Genomic DNA, 24,151 nt, shown 5'->3' on the forward strand with positions numbered 1-24,151 from the left:
TCTCCTCCTTTCCTAACTTTTTTTCTAGCACCACCTTGCTCGCTTTCCTTTCGCTTCCTGGTTTCGGATAGGTTTTCCATAGCCCTTCTCCTTATCTCCTCTGCTGCTTTTTTATCTGCATTATTTTTTCTTCTTTCTGCAGCTGTAGCCTCAGCAGCAACAACATCACTAGCTTTTTCTCTAGCATGAATTTCTTAAAGTAAATCAACCTGCTCAGTTGCTTCTAGAGAAATGCCACTTGCATTTCTTTCTTCTCTTTCTTTCTTGCAATAGTTTGCAAGCAATTTTCGCACTCTGTCTCTTACTGCACGCTGGTCAACACGAAAGCAAATGTGGTCATGTTGCTCTAACTTCCTAGCAACGGCTTCCCACACCTTCCCTCTTTCAAGGGATTTTTTTCTTGTTTCAAAAAGTCTTGACACAACAACTTCTTTGCACAGTTCGACATCATGATTGATGAGCAATCACTTGATGCTGATGAAAACTGTTCTGCCATTTTCTTGCCTTGCTAAAAGGAAAAATGTAAACATATTTTACTCACAGATAAATATCAACACATCAATCACACACCAGACTCTACAGACAATTATAACAGGTGAATTAAAAGCTGAAATACTTACTTTAAAACTTTTTTTGTGAAAAATTCCACCTTCGATATAGGACGACGTGGGATTAAGCAAAGACGCCGCGTTGTAGAAGCACGACAAAACTCAACGACTCACGCACATGCGCATTGGTTTAAAATTCATTTCCGCTCGCGTTGTAGATGAACGCGTCGTTAAATCTTAAGGTCACTATTGCAGGGGGTGCAAAAACATTGGGCCGAGCGCGCGGTCACGCACGGCGTCCATATAAATTACTAATAAATGCGCAAAAATTACCTTATACATATTGGTGCACAAGGTACTTTAATTTGCTCAAATTATTTTCCCTTGGGAAGAACCCCAAAGATCGATCTCAGATCGATCTCAGTCAGCTCGCTTCGAAAGGTGGTCTGAGATCGATCTGAGATCGATTCGGTTTATATGTGAACGTAAGTGAGCTTATTTCGATGGAACAGTTTCGCTCCCATGCCGTTTCCGCAAAAACGCAGATATTTTTCTCAAAATTTAAAGTCAAAACAGAGAAAAAAGCTTGGAAAATGGCGCAAAAACGAGAGGTTTGGTCAGAAAAAGACTGTTTAGCCCTCCTCTCAGCGTACGGTACAGAAGAAATTCAACAAAAGTTGAAAGGTACCCAATAAAACGCTGATATTTATAAAAAAATCAGCATTATAATGAAAAAAAAAGGGATAGATCGTGATTGGACGCAATGTAGAACTAAATTTAAGCATATGAAATCTGAATACAAAAAGTTTAAAGACACATTATCACGATCATGAGCTGGGAGAGGTAAGGAACCTAAATTCTTTAACTTCTTTAACGTTATGGACAGTTTCTTTGGTGACAGACCAGAAGCAAGGGGTCTAAAAAACGTCATCGATACATCTGATGAATCAACGTGTTCATCAGCTGAAGCTGAAATAAAAAGCATTAACGTGCATGATGATGATGGTAAGTTATCGTGGATGAGTTGATATCGAGTGGGTTTTTTTCAAAAGAAAATACGGACATGGGAGAATCATTGAAAAAAATGTCCTCAGTGCAATGAGTTTGTGGAGCTTAGGACAGCAGGAGCCCATGTTGGAAACAGCACTGCAGTATACGCTGATGATGACAGATTTATTTGCCCATATTGCGATTACATTTAAGCCGGTGAACAGTAGAGCATTGCATGTGTGTACTATATTTTGTTTTATTACGTCGTAACATTTATGAGATATAATATGTAGAAGTCAGTAACGCAGATGAGAAGTTACCTATTGAAGAAAATGAGGAATCCCTACCATCTCAATATGAAAACAAATCAGTGCCAAGCAAAAGAATACCAAGGGGAAAGGCAAAGCCCTCCAGCATGCAAGTGGCATTCGAGAATGCAATGAAAGAGCACAACAAATATCTCACGGAGTCCAATGAAATGTTTTTGTAAGAAATGAAAAAAGAAGCAGAAAAAGAGCGAGAGTTGCGAAAGGAAGAGCTTAATGTTTATAAGGAGTCAATGTCACTTCTTGCAAATGCAATAGCAATGAGGTCTCAGCCTGTGCAACAACCATTCTACAATGTTCATCATGATGCTGAAAGTCAACAAACATATTACAAACTTTGATTTAATTTAAGAACATGAGTAATTTAGCTATCATCAGCTTATTGTGTTATCAAAAACTCAGTTAAAGAATTTCTAATTTGCTCTGCACTTGTGTCTGTATTCTGTAAAACAAATTCTGAAATTTCATCATCAGGAATAAGTTCAACATAATCTGCAAAAAGTTTGTCAGCTCTACTCTCACAAATATTGTGTACAACACAACATGCTGCAATTTTATACGCAAATGATCTAAATTTGTATAATTCTTGTTAAGTAGGCATCTGAATCTGTTTTTTAAACGGCCAAATGCACAATCCACGACTTGCCTTGCTCGACTTATGTAGTAATTAAATTTCTTTTGAGCAGGACTGAGATTGCCATCGTTAGGATGCCTCTTCATCAACCATGGAAACAGTGGATATGCTGGATCACCAACAAGCATGAATGGTACATTGCAACCACATATCTCTTTTCCTCCCAAAGTATATCAAGACCATGAATTTTCTAGTGGCTATTATCAAAATGCAGTAAAATTTGCCTCTGACCTAAGATAAGCTTTTATTATAAGAACAGAAAACTTACATTTGGGAAAAGTTTTCCTGCTTCAGCTTTGCAAACACTCCCGAGTTTGACAAAACTCTTGCATCATGGACTCGACCTGGCCACTTTATGCAAATGTCAGTGAATCTTCAAAATTTTTAAATATATATTTTTACTTTTAAGTGTGTGTAATTTAATTCACTTTGTGTAACTTACTTACTCAACTAGTTGAAACACATGTCTAAATTAATAAGAAACCTATTTTACATCAGTCACTGTTAAACTCCCCATGGGATCTAAAATTGTTAGAAGGTGAAAATGTCAGTTGCATAACAGGGAGGCAAAAATTATTAAGTCAACCTTGACAAAAGCCGTACGTTTTGGTACCTGTATTGATGATCAACAACAGCTTGGAGAACAATAGAGTAGAATCCTTTTCGATTGTAGTAATCTTGTGCAGAATTTGAAGGTGCTACAATTTGAATATGAGTGCCATCAATGGCTCCAGCGCATTGAGGGAAGCCCCATGTTGTTAGAAAGGCATCAACGATACTCTGCAGTCTATCGCCCGTTGGCCATTTGATAACAAGACGCAGTAACACGTCAACAATAGCTTGGCAAACCTCGTTCACGATTTCACAGGCTGTACTTTTTCCTATACCAAAACGCCAAGCTAAAGAACGCAAATCTTCATTGGTAGCCGAATGCCAAAGACAAATTCCTACTCTTTTTGGCACAGGGATAGCCTTTCTGAAATTTGTATCTTCTCGCAAAAGAGTGTCATTGATCTTGTCGCAAATGAAATCGAATGTTCCCTTAAACATACGACAATTTTCTAGCCACAACCCATCATCTTTCCACAAATCGATAGTTTTTTCCCAGAACAAACCGGTGCCTTTACTTGCATCCACCCAGAAACGTCTTTCACTCATTAATTTATTTCCTAGAGCGCCAATAAACCAAAAATAAAACTGGCCGTCCCTTCTTTTACTTCGCTGCTTTCTCAGTTTCAAAAAATATTTCTTTCTTCTTTCACGACGCATTCGCATTTTTTTGTGGTATTCAGATGTAATATTGAAAATGGTTGCGATCACTTCGTCCGCCATATTTGGATTGCAATAATATAAAGGCTGAAACACACTGGGCAGTCGCTTCAGTCGCGCGTCCAAAGCGAATTGATGCGCACGCGTCAGTCGCTTGAACGCTAGAAACACACATGCAGCGACCATCGCGACATTTATCGTGGCGTCTATTGAACATGGCGGTGATTTTAGTTTGTTACAGACACAGATATCACTTAAACTTTTTATTTTGGCCTTTATTATAGCTACTAATATATGAATATTTACTCAGTACAAACTACTATGTGGAGAAAAGAGAACAAGCCAGTTAAAACACGCCAATATGATCATAGCACATTACGCGTATATCGTGGATAATCCTATTCTGTGCATTTACGTTGTGCATTAGGGTTCCAGTTTGTAGCTCCTATTGTCCCTATTTGATAAGTCATATAAAAACTGAAAGATTCCAGTGGGAATTCACTATATATTGCCTTCGTTTTCCAAGGTATAATCTAAAAATTTCGTATGATGCTTATGACAGGAAATATGATATGCATTTAGGAAGTTAAAATGTATCTATTGGCCAATCAGTGTAAAGAGACTGAAGCGACCAAAGTCAAAAGTTCAACATGTTGAACTTTCAAAGCGACTAGCTGACGCGACTACGCTACTAGCTTAGTAACCACGCAAAGCGGTAGTTTTAGACGCGCGACTAAAGCGACTGCCTAGTGTGTTTCAGCCTTAAATATTGCACATTGTTGTCAAGGAAACTAGCTCGGCTTACGTTTTGGCGTGAACGCTCACAAAATTGAGCTTGGTCATTCACAAGATCGATCTCAGATCGATCTTCTCGGATCGATCTTAAAGCGAGCTAAGTGTGAACAGGCCCTATGAAGTAAAAATACCAAATCATTATTATTGCAGCATGCTAAGTTGATGTTCGAATAAATGACTTCATTTTTTTTACTCCGGTCCGCGGAATCCTGGCAATAAATTAAGCTGTTTTAGTAATTTAAAAAAATTCACTCGGAAATCGTGTTTTGCTATGCCGACGAGCTTGGAAATATCGTGGAAAATGTTAGCGAAAATATAGCAGAAAACGTAAACATGGATGAAAGGAACGAAAGTTTTACGCATGAAATTCAAGATTACATTATGGCACAACGGCCATAACCGCTTTACAAAAAATAAATACGTTATTTACCGTTTATATTTCGGTCCGAATAGAAGAATAGTTCCTCTCGACATCAAAAACGGCCTTTGGCCTCGGGCCGTTTGGGACCTCTGGAAAGTATTTTTACATTTATTTCACGCGCGTTCTGATTGGTCAAAGCCAATCCAAACATCAAATGGCTGTTCTTTTTTCGCTTGAATGGACCTCCCCAAAGTCTCGGTCCGCACAAGCGAAAAAACAACTCGACCAGTATCCTCCTGTACGAACCTCTCGCTCAGTCATTAACATATATATAAATCTTTTTAATTTAATTTTGATTTTTTGTACTTGAATAGTTTGATTCAGCTGGTATTTTAAACAATACATCTGATGAGCTGTTGAAGGCATGTGGCATAAAAGGATGGCAAGTTATACGAATCAAAAATGTATTGGCAACGATTAACAACTTGGACAAGTTTCTACCAGTAAGAAATGTTCCATCCACCATTGAACCATCCACCCAGAAGATCGCTTTATCCACTAGTCATTCCTTTGCCATAAATGACAATGTCAGCAATTCTTCAGCGTCAATTGAAGAAGCTCATTTGTCAACAGGCACACCCTCACCTACAACATCCAGTACACCTCGACATACCATAGCATCTGAAAAGAGTGATCAACCTTCACCATGTTTTGTACTTGTGGAAGAAAGGAAACCGAACAAGAACTGGATAAAAGATTTTAAACTTCCTATTTCTGTATGTTAAATAATATACCTCACATTCTAATGTTAAAATTTATCTTTTGTATTTTACAGTTTTCTCCAAGAGTGAATCATGGCCTACTCAAATTTACACGGCCTGATATCTTGCCATAGCAAGGCCACAAATGCAAGGTCATTGAATTTTCAATCAGTCATTCAACGCGCTCTCGAGAAAATCGAAAAATTAACGTGTTAAAAGCAAATTAACGTGTTAAAAGCAAATTAACTGCGTCAATTGATGTAAAATCAAACGACTAAGTAAGCCAGGATCATTTTGGTACCTTTTTCATTGGATTTGAGCGAGGAAAAGCGAAGATATCGGCAAAAATATAATTGCCACGTGGTAACGCGTCGTTTTGCTTAGACGAGAAAATCCGCTTCGGCGGTTATTTTCTTAACTTTTGGCAAGACCGGGATCGTTGCAAGCAATTTTGGAACTACCAGAAGAATCTACGGTAGGTGGACCAACGCTTGTTCGTATACAGCTTTTTGAAAGCTTAGTAAATTGCTGGATTAGCCGCGACGAAATTGAAGTGCTAGAATGGTTTGTTGTATTTTATAATCGAGGAACGCGACAGAAATATGTGAATAAAGACTTTGAGTTATATGGCAAGACCTACAAATTATTAAGCAATGACATTTATGGTCGACCTAAGAACACATATGTGAAGATTTTTGGTTATCCGATCGATACAAACATTAATATATTGAAACAATCACTTGAAGTTCACGGTCAACTGATCGCCATACGCGAGGACTTTGACCGGACAAGCGGCATCAAGACGGGAGTAAAAACTGCCATTTTTTCGAGGATAACACGGCCCATTCCGTCATTTATTTATGCTGGACGCTACCACGTACGTACCTCATACACAGGACAAGTCAAAACCTGTAGAAATTGTGGTCAAACGGGACACGAAGCGAAAGATTGTAAGGCAGGTCGCGTTTGCCGTATTTGCGGTAGCCCCGATCATACAAAGGGGCAATGTCCCGAGCGAAGATGCTTTATATGTCACGAGAAAGGACATGAGCAATCCGAATGCCCGCACTATGAGAAATCATTTCCTAGTTTAAACGACACGAACAACGAGATGGCCAACGAGAAACACGACAATCATGTTGAACCACAGGATCAAGACGAAACGATGAGTGAAACGGAGAATACCACAAGAGAAAACGTATGGAAACGCCTTTAATAAGGAATATGAGGAAGACGAAGCCTCCAACTGGGGAGAAACCAACCCAGATGAGGTACAACCAAACGAAACACAAGACAATAATAACAAAGAACAAGAGAACAAAGATCCTACGGAAAACGAACAAACCATGATGAACGAAACATCAACTGACAACGAGCAAAATACGGATGAAGAACAAACCAAGACCAAAGAAACGAAAGAACCAGACGATTGCCCACAAAAGAAACTGAAAACCGGTGAAACCCCTGATGGAGGTACAGCATACATGAAACCCAGAGTTGACCAATCGCCCTCCTCTAAAAGACGGAAGAAAAAGAAACCTAAACACTCCATAGTAACGGCGGGAGGACGTAATCGATTAGTTTACAACAAACTTCACAATAGCGGACATAAAGATAATGACCCTAAACGTTAATGGAATATCAGGAAAACACAAAAGAACAAAAAAATTTGACTTTTTGGAAAATAGAAGAGCAGACATTTACCTACTACAAGAAACGCATTTGAACAAGGAAGAAGAACGGGATATATGGACAAGACAATGGAAAGAGAAAACAGCTTTGAACCCAGGGACAAATTTTAGCAGAGGGGTGGGAATTCTACTTCACCCTCTTTTTCACGGGGAAATAGCAGAAACTAAACAGGACAATGAAGGACGGGTCATATGCACAAAAATACAGTGGGAGAATCTGGAGATAAACATTATGAATGTATATGCAACGAATCTAATTGGGGAAAGAAGAGATTTCATATAACGGTGTTTCGCCATATGTGCAGTTACTTTCTCGTGGCGGATTGAAGGAACCATCTGCTGCGTTGGGTAATTTTGTTGCTCATGGATTTGCTGTACTGAATGCAGCAGCAAATATTATTCAAGACTCTAGCTTGCCATCGCGATTTGTTGCGGAGGATCTTTTGAAAACCGTTTTGTGTAACGAAGGGTTCGTCTGCGAACAGCACGAAGATATCGGCAATAAGAGGAAAAGGCGAACAGAGACTATTGTCAAAGACCGAGTTGTTGCACTAAAGCAAAGCAACTAATGGCAATTGATGTAATTGATGTAAGCAAAGGCAATTGATGTAATTTTATTTATATTAACCGAGACTGCGTTTTTTAAAAGGCATCTACTTTCAACTCGAGTTTTTGTTTCAATTTCAGCATGCAAATGTCTTGTTTGTCTCTGAGACACTTGATCTCTAGTATATACTCCAATCCGATTTCGCATATAAGTGTTAGAAGTCGAAATCATTTAGAAATCGTGAATGCCTTAATGGCCTTGCATTTTTGGCCTTGCTATGGCAAGATATCAGGCCGTGTAAATTTGAGTAGGCCATGAGTGAATGAAGCACTGCAAGGAGGAAAACTTAATGGAAACCTTAGGGATGAGTTTACTAGGGACATTTGTTCTTCTATTAAAGCTCATACAATGTTTCCATCCAGAGAAGAAAAACAAAGAGTGGCGTCCATGATTGTAGAAAAATATACTTTTCTTGTCGATTCACTTGGAGCTGGTACAGTAAGTCATATTCATATTATTTAATGCATAAGATAATCTTTAGAAGAAATCCTATAGCTTTGCTCGCTATCTCTTATAATGTGTAGCATGAACTTTCTTCGTTACAGAGGTCATGGTTGAAAGCAATCACTAATCTATTCAAAAACATGCGTAGAAAGAAGACAAATTCAACAACAAGATCTGTTTGTGTGTCTCAAACTACACAAAAGCAGCCAGAAACAAAAATGACAAGACGTAAGATGTATGATGTTTATGATATGGATAATGGCGAGACTGCAGAAACGTGTGAAGAACATAAAAAAGCCATGGTAACCGAGATGACGAAAACAAACAAAAGATATAGACTAATTAAAGAGCTCATGGAGTTGATCTACCCATACCGGAGCCAAAAATTTATAAATGAACCAAAAGTGTTGAATGAACTACTGACTGAGTATCCAGCTCTTCAGCTTCTTTCAGAGGTAAGAATAAATATTTTTTGAACAGAACTATTGCATAGAACTATCCTCAAAATCATGGGGGCAGCTAATTTTACCAGCTGTAGTTGACATCTTTTGCAGTAAACTTGCTGTTTTTTGTAACTTGTATTTTTGCAACTGGAATAGGTAAAAGCAGAATTTGGTCGAATTTTGGCAGACCAAAATGCAGTCAGCAACATGGTTATCCATTACAATAATATGGTTCAAAATGTAATGAAATGGGCAGGCAATAGTGACAACAAACACATAAAAATATTGATGTCAGAGATGGAGGCCATGCTGTTGCAAAAACCTAATAAGGAAGTTGGTATGTGTATTCAATTAAGTCTGACCATTTACAGAGTTCCAGCGGTGGATTTATGGGAGGGGTGCACAGGGGTGCTCACTTCTCTAAGCTCTCGTCAACAGCGTGGTGCATAGAGGGATAAAAAAATGGCATTTTTCATGACTTATACATCATCTTGTACGGCTAACCAAAAGTTTTTCGAAAATTTATTCAGGTTGAAATAGACTTTGCAACATTGTATCCAGATGTCGCGAATAATCTTCTTCTGCGATGTACACCAGAAATAGTGGAGAAAATTTGTTACGCAGATACACAAACAGAAAAATGGACAAATACTTGAATATACAAGAAACCTGAATTCCGGTGAAAATTGCAAAAACAGTTACATGTGCATGAAACATATGTAATACATGAAATACTTTCTTCATCTAAAGTCCAAAAACACTGACTTTTATTTATAAACTATTTTATAGATGAAGAGAAAAGAAATGCTGCGATTGGTCTCCTTCCATGCGTTTCTCCTACTGGAAGAAAGAATAAAGATGTGTACAACTGATGTAATTAAAGGGGACCATATTCACATATTCTGCATGCCAGGCTGATTTGTTTTGAAAGGGAAATTGTTTTGAAAAGAAATTAGACTGGCATATGAGTATGATTGCCACCCCCACCCACCCCCCCCTCCCCCCCACAAGCTGTCCTAGAGAACAAGAAAGTAGCAAAATCACTAAAAATTTGGCTTAGTATTTGGATTTTATTTTTTCTGAGCATTTCTTCCAAAAGTAGCTATAAATTGTCACTTATACAAGTAGTCGCATAATCAAACTCGTGTATTTGATGTAAAGTCTCAGGTCAGCTGTTTAATTATTTTTAGGTCGGTACAAAAATACCTAAATATTTAGAAACAGCTTCAAGATGGCCGTTTGTTTAGCTATTAATAGTCGAACGCAATTAGGGATTTTACTACAGTGAGCAATATATGTGACATCATAATTTTCTTAAAATTTGAGGTAGAGAATTGAACTTTGACAAGGAGATAGAAAATCCGTTAATCTAGTCCCTGACGTTTTTATTCTTTTTATGAGTGATATTTATAATACATTTGCATACTAATTAGTGTGGAAGTTGTGGTAAAATTTAGATTTTCGTCAATACTTTTTTTAAGAGGATCTAACAAAAAGCGTCAGGCACTAGATTATGTTCTGAACTTTCCAAAAAGGTATCATTTATGATATTAAACATATTAAACGATATCATGTTAAACATGATATCGTTTCTGAGCTTGTACGAAGGATTGTCAGTTCACGTAACGCTATAGAGTAGAAAATATTGTTTATAGCCACGGCCAACTCCTACGCTCACACTGAAAACGAGATATAAAGGGTTCCAACAATCTTCGTGTGAAAAGAAAGATAGGTTGTGCGCTACTGTGGAGAAAAAGCTGTTATTTTATTCCCTTTATTTACTACTTTGTCTAAAGTCCAGTACATTGAACCAAATTGATTATGTCAACATGCATCATTTACTGGGCGATTGCCAAAAGCATGAAATATCAAATTCGCACAATGAAGCTAACATAACAGGTGGCACAGACGACTTATGTTACCATCAAATGTACTAGAACTTCATGTTTGTTCTCGCTATAGCCCAACCAGTTGTTTTTGTCAAGCTACTCCACTGCTAAAGTGGTACAGTAAAATTCAAAAGTTCAAACAATATGATATGCCTAGTAGTGTTAGTCATTTAAAATTTTATTTTGCAGTAAATTGGTCTATAATGATAACGAGTGATAGCAGACAATTCCAATCACGACCTAGTGTTGTATTTTGCGAACAGAAGAATATAGCAAAATTGCAATAGTTGAAAAAAAATGTGGAAGTTTTGAAGTGGTAAACTGTCACCGAATATTATATAGACTAGACATGGAAAGAGTGTAGACAATGCAAACGCAAACAAGTTGTCAATGGTTGCAATGAACATTTTTCAATATGTTTTGAAGTCTTTTTTCCCTTAACAAAATTTTAGTATGATTGTCTTATTTTTAGTTCAACCTTTAGTTCTACATTTGAAGAAACTGAATAAACACACCTTCCTAATGAATAGCAAGGTTGCCCAGTGTTTGTCTAATAAATGTCCCTTGATCTACTAAGACATGTATAAAACAAAGATAGACATAAACGTGTATTCAAAATTAGACACAAAACTAGACACAAAGTTAGACAAAAAGGTAGACAAAAAGATACACATGAAGGTAGATACAAAAGTAAACGCAAAGGTAGATACACACTTAGACACTAAGGTAGACAAAAAGATGGATAAAAAGGTACAAACAAAGAAATAATAATGTAAACATAAAGAAAGTATGGTTGCTTTAACCTAAAACAAGTCGATGGGCAGTGGAAATAAACATTTTCTTCCTAATGAAAGACTTCTCCTTATAAACGTCACGATCTTTTCATATTAGATACAATAACGAGATCGTTGGGTGGACTGCCAACAAAACTGCCTTGTTCGTGATAGCTTTGGCACCAAAAACACGAGGGTGTAATTGAAAGACAATTTTCCAAAAGGTTTTTCGCGATTGTGTCAGAGGCTTGAAGATATGTAATTCGAAGGTTGAGATAAAAAAAGTAGATCGAAAAGAGGTCCAATATTATAACCAGTATTTGAGGTCCAATATTATCAACCGTTGCTTATTGTGCAAATGGATAAAATGGTTGATTGGAAGCAAAAAGTAGGTCACCTTGTGCATACTTAATGGACGACGCATATTTAGTGTTTGTTAGGGAGCTTGCATTGTTCATTCGAGGAACCACTGCATTGTTCTTCTATCGATGAGTTTCTTGCTCGACAAGTAAATAAGTGGTACAATTCAAATTGTTGCCAAATGCATTTTCTAATGCTTTCTCATCATCTGTTCCAAACGCCATTACGTATGTACGCGTGGTTTTTGCCTCGCTTTGTTTGATTTTTTTTTCATTTCAGAAAAGATACCAAGTATCGTCTACTCTACGTTTTCCTGACGCATTCTTCCAGTGATACGTTATGCTTATTTCACTGTTTCCTTAACGCTATAGACCACACGCCTGTTGTCGATTTCGGGGTATTTGACCAATGGCAATACAAAAACGTATGCCCTCTAAATTTTCATTGAGGACGTCACAAACAGCGTAACAATAAAGTTCTTCATTGGAGGCAATCTTTAGAAACGTTCTTGGTGCTTTCTCATGTGTGGATGAGCTCGTCGGTCGGGCATTATCTTAGCATTCGAATGTGGATTTAAATCAATTGCGAGTTCGTTTCCCATTTGAAATAATGTTTCACATTGAAATAGCAATCATTAGAAACTAAAACACAACAGAAAAACAACATTAGAAAAAGGAATCATTAGGAACTAAATCACCACACAAAAATAACATATAAGTTAGTCGTGTTTGTGTTTCGTTCAACAATGTTTTGTATACGTCGTCTGCTGGTGGATAATTATCCACCATTGTTCAACAATGTTTTTTATAATTATCAATTACCTCTGAATTAACAAATTACTAACAGTTACCGTTTTTGGATGGCCCGATCCAAACACACGAGAATTAAGCGAGACTTGAGCAAAGCGCGCGATACACGAGCCTAAGGTGAGTGATCTGCACCGATTTTCTTAACGCGAGGAACATTCCCAAGTGTTTGGAATAGGTCATCTTAACACTTGAAACCGTTTGTAGATGTTTTATAAAATAACAACAAGAGGGTAGGGTCGTGAGCTTTATTTAAGATAGCAAGATCCTTTTCAGTCAAATTTTTTAACCAGCCAATCCTGGCAACTAAACTTAAATATTATTAATAAAATATATACAGCCAAATTTTTTCCTGGAATTCTGGTAATTGGGTGACAAAAATGGCCGACATATTGAAAAAATAGGGGTAGTCCTTAAACATAATTTCGCAGGGAGATTTACAGTTAAGGTTCTGAAATTTTTTGAGTTTGTACCTGGGATGTTTAGGTAAGGTTTGGTGGTAGAAATTTTAAAAATAATTGCTCAGACATTTTCTAGCCTGTTTTTTGTAATTTTTTAGTTCTTGGCTACATATGTTATAAAATCATTTTAGATGGTAATATTTCTAATTTAGACCTATAAGGCCCCTGTAACTAAAGGAAAAACTCGTTGCTAAGGAGGGTAAAAGCTGAACATAGTTTTTTTATGTGGAAAAAAACCTACTATAGACTTACAAAAAGTAAATTTTGCTTGTGATTTTAGATTTAGTAGGGTTTAAAGAATAGAAATACAGTTTTTTACAAATACGTCAAAATTAAAAAAATTCTGTATTATTTGGGATCTTGCTAGCTTAAGCAAAAAGAAATATGAGAGCTAAATTCTCCTAAACGAAAGAGTGTAAATTTAGTAATCAACGAAGTCAGAACCACGAATACGTAGACATACAACGAGGTTTTTGACTTTAAAGTTTAGAAAAATGAACAATCTTGATTAAAGTTCGCATTAACGTTGCCAGAAATGTACTCCAAAAAGCCAATTTGAGCAAAAAATCGTCTTTTCTCTTAGGCATGTTAAAAATTCTCACGACAGCATACTGACGACAGCAATATAAATTTTAAATTTAAATTAAAACAGAGGCATCGACCAATCAGAGCACGTACTTTGCTTATGTTATTTTATAATTATTTGTTCTCCACAAAGAAGGTTTTTATCAAACATTAAGCCCCTTAGTCACTGCTGAAATTTCGCAAAGCTACTAAAAAAGCAATCTTAACTTCACATATTCATGATTCATGCATAAGAGAGCATATGCATCATCAATACGACAAGCATAGGAAGATTGATGGTTGAAGAGACTCATATTCATATATTTGCATAATATGCATTTTTCACTTCGTTTAAAATCCATTGTTTTCAACGGAATGTAACATGCATTTATGAACATGAGCTGAAACAGGAATTCCCAATTCGAGAGAGAACCTAAATTTAAGTGGCCCTTTCAGCAAAAACTTTTATTTGCAATATTAAAACTATGCCTTATGTTTAACGTATAGGTGAAAATATTATTCAATTTGATGAAACAGACAAGAATTGAATGGCAGTTCATGTTACCTTTCAATGGACCCTGCACGTCGCGGTAATAAGTCTGTGTCTTGCCAAACTTTGACGTCATAAAAGGTGATTGGTATATATAATTTGTGTTGCGTAGTCCCTTGCATGACGTTACAAAAGTCATTTCAGATTTTCCATACGACCGACAACATCCATGAAAACGAGCATTTTTGACAACTTTAAACATCCATAAAATGGAACGATGTGGTCAACTTAAAATTTTTTTTCACTAATACATTAGAAATCACACCCAAAATTGACTCTCGCAAATAAAATTTTAGGCGAAAGGCGCACTTTAAAGCAATAACTTGGCACAAAGTTTATGATACTAGAAACAATTACTATTTCGTTATTCTGCGCTGCACACGATTTTGGGATGTTTAAAACACCAGATGGCCATTTTTCGGAATTCGAACGTATAGTGGTACAGCCTTTAACGTTGTTATCTGGAAAACTTTCATTTTAAGCAGTGGAAGCGTCTGGATTTGGATCTAAAAGGAGAAAAAAATTAGCATACTAAGGGCATACATCGCAAAAAATCTTGTGGGAGTGTACGTTTGAAAATGACTTTTGTGTGTTTGATAGAAAAACTCATAATTTTGCTGGCACGCATTTTTTTTGTCCTCTATCATTTTTTGAACTGACTATTTTCACATCCTTCACAAAAGCTGGGGGGAGAGGATTGGTATAAGTACATATTAATAAATTTATTTTATGAACTTTTCGGACATTAATACCTGCAAATGCCTCATGCATATTGGCTTCAAGTAAATCAGGCGAAGCTACAGCCTTTGGTGCTGATCTAAAAATGGCAAGAAATACGAAACATGGAAAAAATACTGCAATTGATATAAATAGGTCATTCATTTCTGCGCGTAAATGAAGAAAATTCAAAATTATAGTTGTACAATTCAATAGCCGACTTACAATAATACGATAAAAATTTATAGTGTGTTGGCATAGATGTTCAAAAAATCATGCATTTGTAACAAATCATATGAATTAGATCTAGAAAAAATAACTTGTAGCTAATAATTGCATGCGTTTAATTATTCAATCAATTTAAATGCCATCTAAAACCAGTTTCACCCAAACATACTAAATAAGGTTTGTGTGTTTTGCAATACATTACTCTATATACGTAATTCTATTTCACTTACATCATAATTACAATAGACTGACGGCTTCCATCTGAAAATCCACACCTTTTGAATCTTGAACACAACCAATTATATAAAAATGAACATTAACTTTTACGTGCACCAGAAAAAAAATGCAAAACCAGGTGAGGAAAGTCTGTGATAACTAGTTCTGCAGCCATGACAACTTCAGTTTAAGCACGCTCAGAATTATCAGCGTAAAAGAACACGATCCAGAATTACACAAGAAAAAGAACATGAATTGATGGCATTTTTCTACCATTCATTCCTCATATTCATTTTTTTTCCACAGGCATGTATTCCGGCAGCACTCTCGATGGCAGCGTTTTTGACTTACAGTCAAAGGTACAAACTGAAAACGTAATCCATGACATTCATGGCAGAAAACGATAATGGACAAAAAGAAATGCACACATACAAAATTATCAGCAACATGTTCCATTCTTGAGAACTGTGCAAATGATGTTATTTCACTGAATTATGGGGGCCTTTCACTGTTTTTGAAGTAGTTTGTCAGCAAATTTGAGTTCAACTGTACTCTTAGATCATACCCATTTTCTGCGCATCTTTCACATCGAAGTAGAAGGGAAACTCTTCGTCAAGATTAATTATTAAGCGTTGCGAATTATCTGTCCAGCTTCAGTCAAAATCTTGATTTCTCGTACCGAAAACGTTGGAGTACCCCGATCAATGTCTCGCATTCGTGTATTGGCAATCAGTTCTACTTTTATTTTATTGAGATCAGGGTGACGTATTCTTGACATAAGTGTTAGTTTTATTTGAAGTAACATTCTAGTTAATTACTGATAATAATATTCCATAAACCACATACGGCATACGGTAATGTGAACTAAAACATTTTGAGTACGTATATCATTTTTTCAGCAGTAAAGTTGTAATTTGTGTCTCGTATGTCTTCGTTAAAGCATTCAATATAATATTTTTCATTCACGCTGTACTGAATTTATCAATATATTCAACAATATGCAATTGTTGTAACTCACAGATAACATCTTTTGCAATCTTAAGCTGCAACTTTGATGAAAACTCGTCAACGGTGTATGTGGAATCCAAATGACTTCCTCGAGGGAATTAATTTCCGTTAGGAAAATGGTAAAAAATCAAAACAGACACATTCCAGCATTATTGCAGTTGTTTCGACACAAACCATTTTTCATTGACCAACGTTTTTAACGTAATTTCAATAGCACGAGTATTTGATATCATGTTCACACCAATTTGCTCTTGGCTTGAACCATAGCTCGCATTTAGAATTAGAATCAAAAGATGCTGGTCCATTTTCATCTTGTTCAGGTAGATCTTTTCATTTGAATTAAGGCAAACCCGCATTTAAAGTTTTAAACGATCATTTTAAACAAGGCACAGTTGGCAGGGATAATGACATTTTGTAATAGAAGAGTTCTAGCAACGAGTGATTACAACAAAATAGCACTTGTATACGTATGTAGACACTTGTGCAAGAGAAATATGATGTGAGATGACAATATTAAGTTCTGTAAGAAATTTATAAAAAACAGACATTCGTTTACCTAACAAAAGCATATGGACATCAAACAAAGGGACTCTCTTGGAAAATTCGACCTCAAAATCGGTTGAAAATTGCGTAAAATTGATCATTTGCATTGGGTGTGGAAATTTTTTAGCCATGTCTTGTCGATATAATATGTGATGACAATTGTAGCACAATCATTGCAATTTTTGTTATTGCCTTCTCTTTGCATGATCAAACATTGGTTCATAATTAAAATTTTCTATTATCACTTTGTATCATCATAGACCCGTAAAATAAAAAGAAAACTGCGTGCAAAAAGTATCGCGTATTATACGTACATCGTATAGTAAAATAATTTTCCCTTCGTTCCATAGAATAATTCGTCATTTGACGAATGATGATTGCGCATGCATACATAATCAGTATATATGTTACATGTATCATACGCGAATCAAATTATTATGGCATGATACGCGTAGCGTGTGTATGTTAAGAAATACGCAAGCGGTACTGTAGCAATAACAATTGATAGAACATGGGTGAAAAGAGGGCATAGTTCCCTTTATGTGGTATTGTCTCGGCTTTGTCATGGAAAACTGGAAAATTGCTTGATCACAGCATTATGTCAAAGTTTTGTCACGAATACAATTGCTGGGAAAATAAAGAAGACAGGTCTTTACAAGATTATTTTCAGTGGAAAGCCAATCATTTTTGCAATCAAATACACAAGAGTTCATCCATCAGCATGGAAGTTCAAGAAACATCAGAGATTTTCTCACGTTTGATTTCTATGTCACAATGATTGCTGATGGTGATTAAAAAAATCATGCAAGTGTGGTAGCAAGCAAACCTTGTGAAGAAGTTGCGATTGACAAAGAAAAATGTGTTAGACATGTTGAAAAAAAATGGGTAGACGGGTAAGAGATCTAAAGCACAGTTATCTAGGGAAAAAGCTGAGTGATAGAAAGAGTATTGGAGGTAGACAAAGACTTACAGTCCATCTTATTGACTTGTTCCAAAAGCACGTACTATGGCAAGAGAATAAGAACAACAAAGGAAACAAGGAGGGATAAAAAAAGACAGATTTGGTCAATTTTATATCAGACTGTTTCGTCTCCCGAAAATTCATAACATGAGTTTTGGCCTGAAGGAGAGGATTCTTGGTGTGGCTGGCAGAGAGACAAAGAAACAGGGAACAGACTTATGAACATAAAACACTTTTGCCTAAGTTTATTGTGTATCATTGACAAGAGACGAGTTGTAAAAGAGATGTCTCGCTAGAGCAACTCGGAACAAAAATGAATCTTTGAGCTCAGTGACTGCAGCCTTCTTCCAAAGAAAAATTTGCTGGTTTGGCATCTGTAGAAACAGCATGTGCCGTTGCTGTTGCTTGTTTTAATGATAGTGCACACGGTATAACAAGCATCGTGAGAAAGCGCGGTTTGAACCCAGGAAAATATTGTTTGCTATCGGTTCAAAGGGAAGATAAAAACAGGAGTTGGCACTTCAGAAAAAAATCAAGAGAAGGTGCATTGCTGGCAAGACAAGAGACAAGAAACAAAAGAAAAACCCAGAAAAAGATATTTATTGAGAATGAGGGGGAAACATATGGTTATGGACTGTGTTCATGATTATTGTTGGACAACAATCTTTATTTTCATTTTCATGAAACTGTGTTTTTAAGATACGTAAGTGCGTTTTGGCAGCCATAACAGCTTGACTTTTTAGAAAATCACCTGTAAACTATACATTTTTAATTTTCGGTGCAATTAATTTGACTGTAAAATGAACTTAGCCTGTTGAACATCATCTTTGGTATGTTGATTTTTGGAATGAAAGTTCATGGTAATATTATTTATGTTGTCATGAAATAGCAATGAAACGTTAAGATTTATTGCAATAACCTTTCTTCCTACTTATTGTGTGGTGAAACTTAAATGTCTCAGTGCAAAGGTTTTTTTCAACGTCACTACACATATTTAAACTCTGCTCTCGGGCGTCGAGCACTGTTTTATACGGAGAATCATAACATATAAACTTCCTATATCATATATATATATATATATATATATATATATATATATATATATATATATATATATATATATATATATATATATATATATATAAGTTTTTTTAATCCAGGCATTGAATATAAAGATAAAGTTTCTCCGGATTTTCAAAATCCGGAGAAACTTTTATCTTTTATATATATATATATATATTTGAAAATTGGTAACCCAGGCATATTATGATAATGATAAGGATTCTCTGGATTTCACGCACGAGAATTCAAAGAGGCATGGTACCGCACGAGAATTCAAAGAGGCATGGTACAGCAAAGACAACAACACAATTAACAGACATATTGACATCCCCATCATCTATTCACAACTAAAGACAAAACCAAAACAACAAACTAATAACACAACGACTAAAATAAAACACTCGAATGTCATTAACGTAATCGATACACCCGAAACCATGACAACGCATCTTAGACCATCCAATAATATCAACTCAACTACTAACCAACCAATCAGACGCTCCAAACGCCTACAAAATCTTTGTAAATAATATATTGTCACATTCTGACGAAGGCTCGAAGCACCGAGTTGAAAGCTTAATAAAAATTTAAAACAAATCCAGAGAATCCTTATCATTATCATATATATATATTCATGTTTCCAAACGTTTAATGTTTGTTGAGGGATGTTTTTCTAGCTCATGAGTACCTTCGTGTGAATAGATTACAACATGCGTACTTGTGAAACGTGTTGTTTTGCAGATTTGTATATTTTAACATGAGATTTTAATATGACAATGTTTCCTGAAGATTCTAAGCCAATTGCATTCAACTAGCTAATGTCTAACCTTTTTAAACACAGACGGACGCGCAACTTCTAAAATTGGCTGCGCATCTTTAAAACAGGGAACAGGGAAAAGGGGAAGGGAACGGGAATGAGCAGGGAATGGACGGGGGATGAGCGGAGAATGTACTGGAAATGAACGGAGACTACAAATGACAAAACTAGATTATTAGTTGTACTTATATAAGATATATGAATCCAAAATGACATAAGTGATTTGGTTATTATTATAAATACGGTCGAACTGACTCTTTTATTGGCTAGTAAACAGTATCTACGACTTTTCCAACACAAACTGTAGATGTTTCGCCTTATAACGATGTTTGTTGCGATTTTTAACGATTCTCTACAGCCTTATTTTCATGAATTTTAATAGGCAGAAGAAGATTGGTGAACATTATAAAATGGCTTTGTAAAGTTGCTAAGGATTGAGCATTTTATGCTCGAAAAAATGTTGACCTACTTCACTAAAAGAGAGCCTATTGTATGCTCTATAAGATTTACAGACACTGATCTAACACACTCAATCAACCATTCAAGCCTTTCTTTTCACACAACTTTCATTGTAAATATCAAACTTCACAACTTTCGTTGTTAAATATCACACTAGATTACTCTGTTTGCTTTAATTAGGTTAGCCTAATTCGAAAAACTTTTTTTAATCCGGATAGCTGAATGTACAATTCATTAAGTTGTGACTGACAGGTTTGAGAGGATTTGGTTATTTATGGTTTCAGCTTTGATATCAACAATAGTATTGCCTTGAAATATTTCATTAAAATGTTATACGACGAAAGTTCTCAAAAACTTTGAAATAATTTGATTTATTCCCCGCTCATTATCGTTCATTCCCCATCTATTTCCCGTTCCCTTCCTTTCCCTTCCCCATTCCCCTCCCCTATTCCCCCTTCCCTGATAGCCTTCGAAAAATTCGCTGTAGCTGCGTAGAATAGATTAAAATGGCGTAAATTCCCATTAAAAACACAGCTCGAATACTTTACACAAAATATCTATTAGTGAGAAAATTGTTTGACTTACGATTACATATACCCATGGCGTTGGAATGGAAGCTCTCAACAAAGGAACTCGACGAAGCAAGTACAATGAAATGGCCATTTACTATCAACTTCAATTTGCTGGTCATTCCTAAAAAAAACAGTGATAGCACGGTGTTACTGATTTATATAAACATGTAACGTTTTCCATTCTTTCATGTGTTTCACGAAAGAAAAATAATTAATGTTCGCTATAATCTGATGATGGCTTTTCTCTTGTATTTTTGAATTAGGTATTTGCAGATGACTTTGAAGATAAACTCATAGTACTTGCACTTCCGCGGCTAGGGAAATGCAAGTACCAGGAACTAAGTGCAAATTACTAAGAGAATAAGAGAATCGTTTAAGCTTAAAACATTACATTTTCTTAACATTTTTCTTTCACAAGTACGTACTTTCATACTTGCTAAGAAAAGTGCTATTCCAACATAGATTGCTCTTACAAATTTCTCAAAAGCCATATGGCTTAAACATTGGAAAGATGACTACATGGGACATTTCATGAATGTGAAACAAGGCATTACTTCAGTAGCTTCTAGCGATTTACTTCAACCCTAGAGAAAATTTAGGGGGGGGGGAAAGGGTGACAATATAAAACATTTCATGCGTGTCAAATTGCTCAGATTTCGGAATATATCAGTTGATTCTAACCATTTACACTACTCCTTTCCCCACATACAGTAGAAAAAAGTTCACCCACTAACAAAAAATCACTTAAATAATTCGGCCTTTCAAAATAATTGCTCTTTTATCTCTTTTTTTAAAAACGTACGCGTGCATGCTTATGAGTAAAAGTATACCATTAGCACTACCTGAGGTATAAATAAAGATACGATGATGTGATACACTGAGCCCAAACAAAACTATTTTACGTAAATAAACCGTGATGCACCAAATACCCAGGTTATGGTAAACATTTACATAATTGTAAATTGTTACATTGGTTGCACAGGATGTAGGGTGACAGCAAGTGTATTATTATTTTATTGCTTTGTAAATTACTTTAAGAGCTTAATTTGTATTGCTGTATAAAATTACTTCAAGTGCTCAATTTTAACTTTAAATTAGCTGCATGACTATCCGTAAATCTGCCACTGATCAAAATTACAGCACACTATCAAAAACTTTCATAATCTTAATAATAATTTCCAAAGCAAACAATTCCCAAACATTTGTTTAACACGAGGTAGAAAATGAATATGGTAAACTTCCCTTTCTCAATGTCAAAATTGTTCATTGTATTGATGCTTCCACATACTTCAACAATCTTCAGTGCAGAAAGAATAGAATATATTTATTCACATACAAGTGCATGATACTTAAGATGGTCATTCCCTTTCACAATGTGAATTTTGGTTGAAATACTTAAAAAAAAGTTTTTCAGTTTTTAGATAGACATAGAACTTATTTCTTAAAAGTATTGATGAACCTCAAATAATAGTTGCTTGGCTGTTGACTTCCATGTGAATATTCCATATTTCAGCAATGAAAATGATATAAGTAATGCCACAAAGTGTTCTCCCTCCCCAAACCCTGGAGCATATTTCTTCATCAGAATAAGGGAAACACTGTAGACAGAAATACATGGTACTTGAATGCTAATTACTTCAAATTACCAGTGAAACAATTCCAAAGAGTAATGTGCCAGTACAGAAGAGTCTAATTATCCCGGCATTTTGTAATATTGCCCATTGAGAACATGAAAGACTTTATTTTTAATTTTTATGATACTACAGCTTAAGAAACAGCCGGTAACATGTTGAGCATACACAAACCAATGTAAAAAATTATTACTTTAATATGATGATCACCTTTGAAGTTTTATAACAATGTGCAAAACTCCCCCCCTGGTTTCGACATCATCACCACCACCACCCACTTAAATACACAAAGATTTTTCATATGATACCACAATACATTGACAAAATTATTTCAACATCCTCACTTGCACAGAAGAACAAATGGCTGCTTTTTCTACTGGTTTACAGTATCAAACCAAACATCACAAACATTACGCTTGTTCTCTCTGGAAAAACAAGTACATTTAAATGTCAGTAGGGGAAAAAGAATACTAAAGAATCTTCAAGCAAATAGCACCATGACAAAAGTGGCATGGGCATCATGTAAATCAGATATGGTGAAGGGGATGTTTATATATTGATTCTGAACTAAAATTTTGGCAAACAAAACAAACTTTATTCAGCAATAAAAAATACAACCACATATGAAGTACAATTTACTACAAAACAGATAATTTCATCCAACATAAAACTCATTGAAGATCCCTACACTTAAACAAAGTTCTACTCATTAACAAGTCATGTGTTGGCAAGATGCTTAGTATGCCACAATCTAGCAAAAATTCAATGAGAAGTTAAATTGTTAGGAAGCAAATCAATATCCATCATCCAATTGTTTCAATTGAAAATTTTACCCACAAATAATCTTGTTTATTTAAAAAAATTAATCCCAATCCTCCTTAGAGTAGCGGCTGATTTGTTGAACCAATCAATATAATTGAATATATGTAGTGAAATATCAGCGAACACCTAAGAACAGTCGTAAAAACGAGAGAAAGACGAATTAAGCATACAAAATTACAAATGGCAAGAAGGTTCACCAAAAGTTTTAACAACACAAAGAGCCATCTAAATCTTGTCCAAACTCTAGTAAACAAACCTTGAAATTCGCCACCCGCCACCATTCGGTAATGAAGTCTTCTAACTTACTCCAAGTTTTAGTGTTTTACTTTCGAATCAGAAAGATAAATTTAGCGGTATTACACTTCCAAATTCTTGGTTACCACATTTTTTTCTTTTGAAAGTCATTGTTACCATGACGATTTCAATTTTATCCATGATTCATCAATGAACTCTAATATAACTGGAAGGCTAACTCAATATACAAATGCCTAGACTTGGCTGAAGCCACTTAGAAGCTGATTTGCCGCTTCGCGTGTATCTCGCGTGGACTGTTTTATTTTGCGTGACGGATTGTTTTGCAAAAACTTGGTCACCTTGGTCACCTTTCTCCGCTGTGTCCTGCTCGGGTAGCGGGTCTTTGCCGGAGACCCAGTTCTATCAGACTTCTCCAGGCTGCTCTGTCCTGGGTATCCTCTTCTTTGACACCACATAGCTTCAAGTCTCTCCTGATGGTATCCTTCCACCGATGCTTTGGGCGTCCTCGTTTCCGTCTCCCCTCCACTTGCATCTCATAAACTCTCCGAATGTCTACATCTTCTTCACGCCGGCACACATGTCCGAACC

The 24,151-nt window shown here is 35.9% G+C and overlaps 1 protein-coding gene and 3 long non-coding RNA genes across 4 annotated transcripts; all 4 read right to left on the minus strand.

Annotated features, from left to right (window-relative positions):
* Positions 1 to 256: 256 nt before the first annotated feature.
* On the minus strand, positions 257 to 837 carry LOC124456531. The gene is made up of 2 exons (XR_006952329.1): positions 621 to 837; positions 257 to 508 (listed from the first exon to the last, which is right to left on the minus strand). It is a non-coding gene; the product is annotated as an uncharacterized LOC124456531 (long non-coding RNA).
* A 1,355-nt stretch (positions 838 to 2,192) lies between these two features.
* Positions 2,193 to 4,274, minus strand: LOC124456032 (protein ANTAGONIST OF LIKE HETEROCHROMATIN PROTEIN 1-like). Its single transcript, XM_047006580.1, is given in 4 exon segments — positions 2,193 to 2,419; positions 2,422 to 2,666; positions 2,767 to 2,871; positions 3,112 to 4,274. Coding segments are annotated over 4 exon segments (1,368 nt in total). The 5' UTR covers positions 3,954 to 4,274; the 3' UTR covers positions 2,193 to 2,243.
* Positions 4,275 to 9,521: 5,247 nt separating this feature from the next.
* LOC124456524 lies at positions 9,522 to 23,693 on the minus strand. Its single transcript, XR_006952328.1, has 4 exons — positions 23,565 to 23,693; positions 22,831 to 22,911; positions 20,869 to 20,976; positions 9,522 to 9,709 (listed from the first exon to the last, which is right to left on the minus strand). It is a non-coding gene; the product is annotated as an uncharacterized LOC124456524 (long non-coding RNA).
* LOC124456540 lies at positions 14,620 to 16,881 on the minus strand. Its single transcript, XR_006952331.1, has 3 exons — positions 15,448 to 16,881; positions 15,025 to 15,089; positions 14,620 to 14,778 (listed from the first exon to the last, which is right to left on the minus strand). It is a non-coding gene; the product is annotated as an uncharacterized LOC124456540 (long non-coding RNA).
* Positions 23,694 to 24,151: the final 458 nt, after the last annotated feature.

This window comes from Xenia sp. Carnegie-2017, unplaced genomic scaffold (assembly GCF_021976095.1).
Source record: "Xenia sp. Carnegie-2017 unplaced genomic scaffold, XeniaSp_v1 HiC_scaffold_13, whole genome shotgun sequence".
In the NCBI taxonomy this organism is placed as follows: Eukaryota; Metazoa; Cnidaria; class Anthozoa; order Malacalcyonacea; family Xeniidae; genus Xenia; species Xenia sp. Carnegie-2017.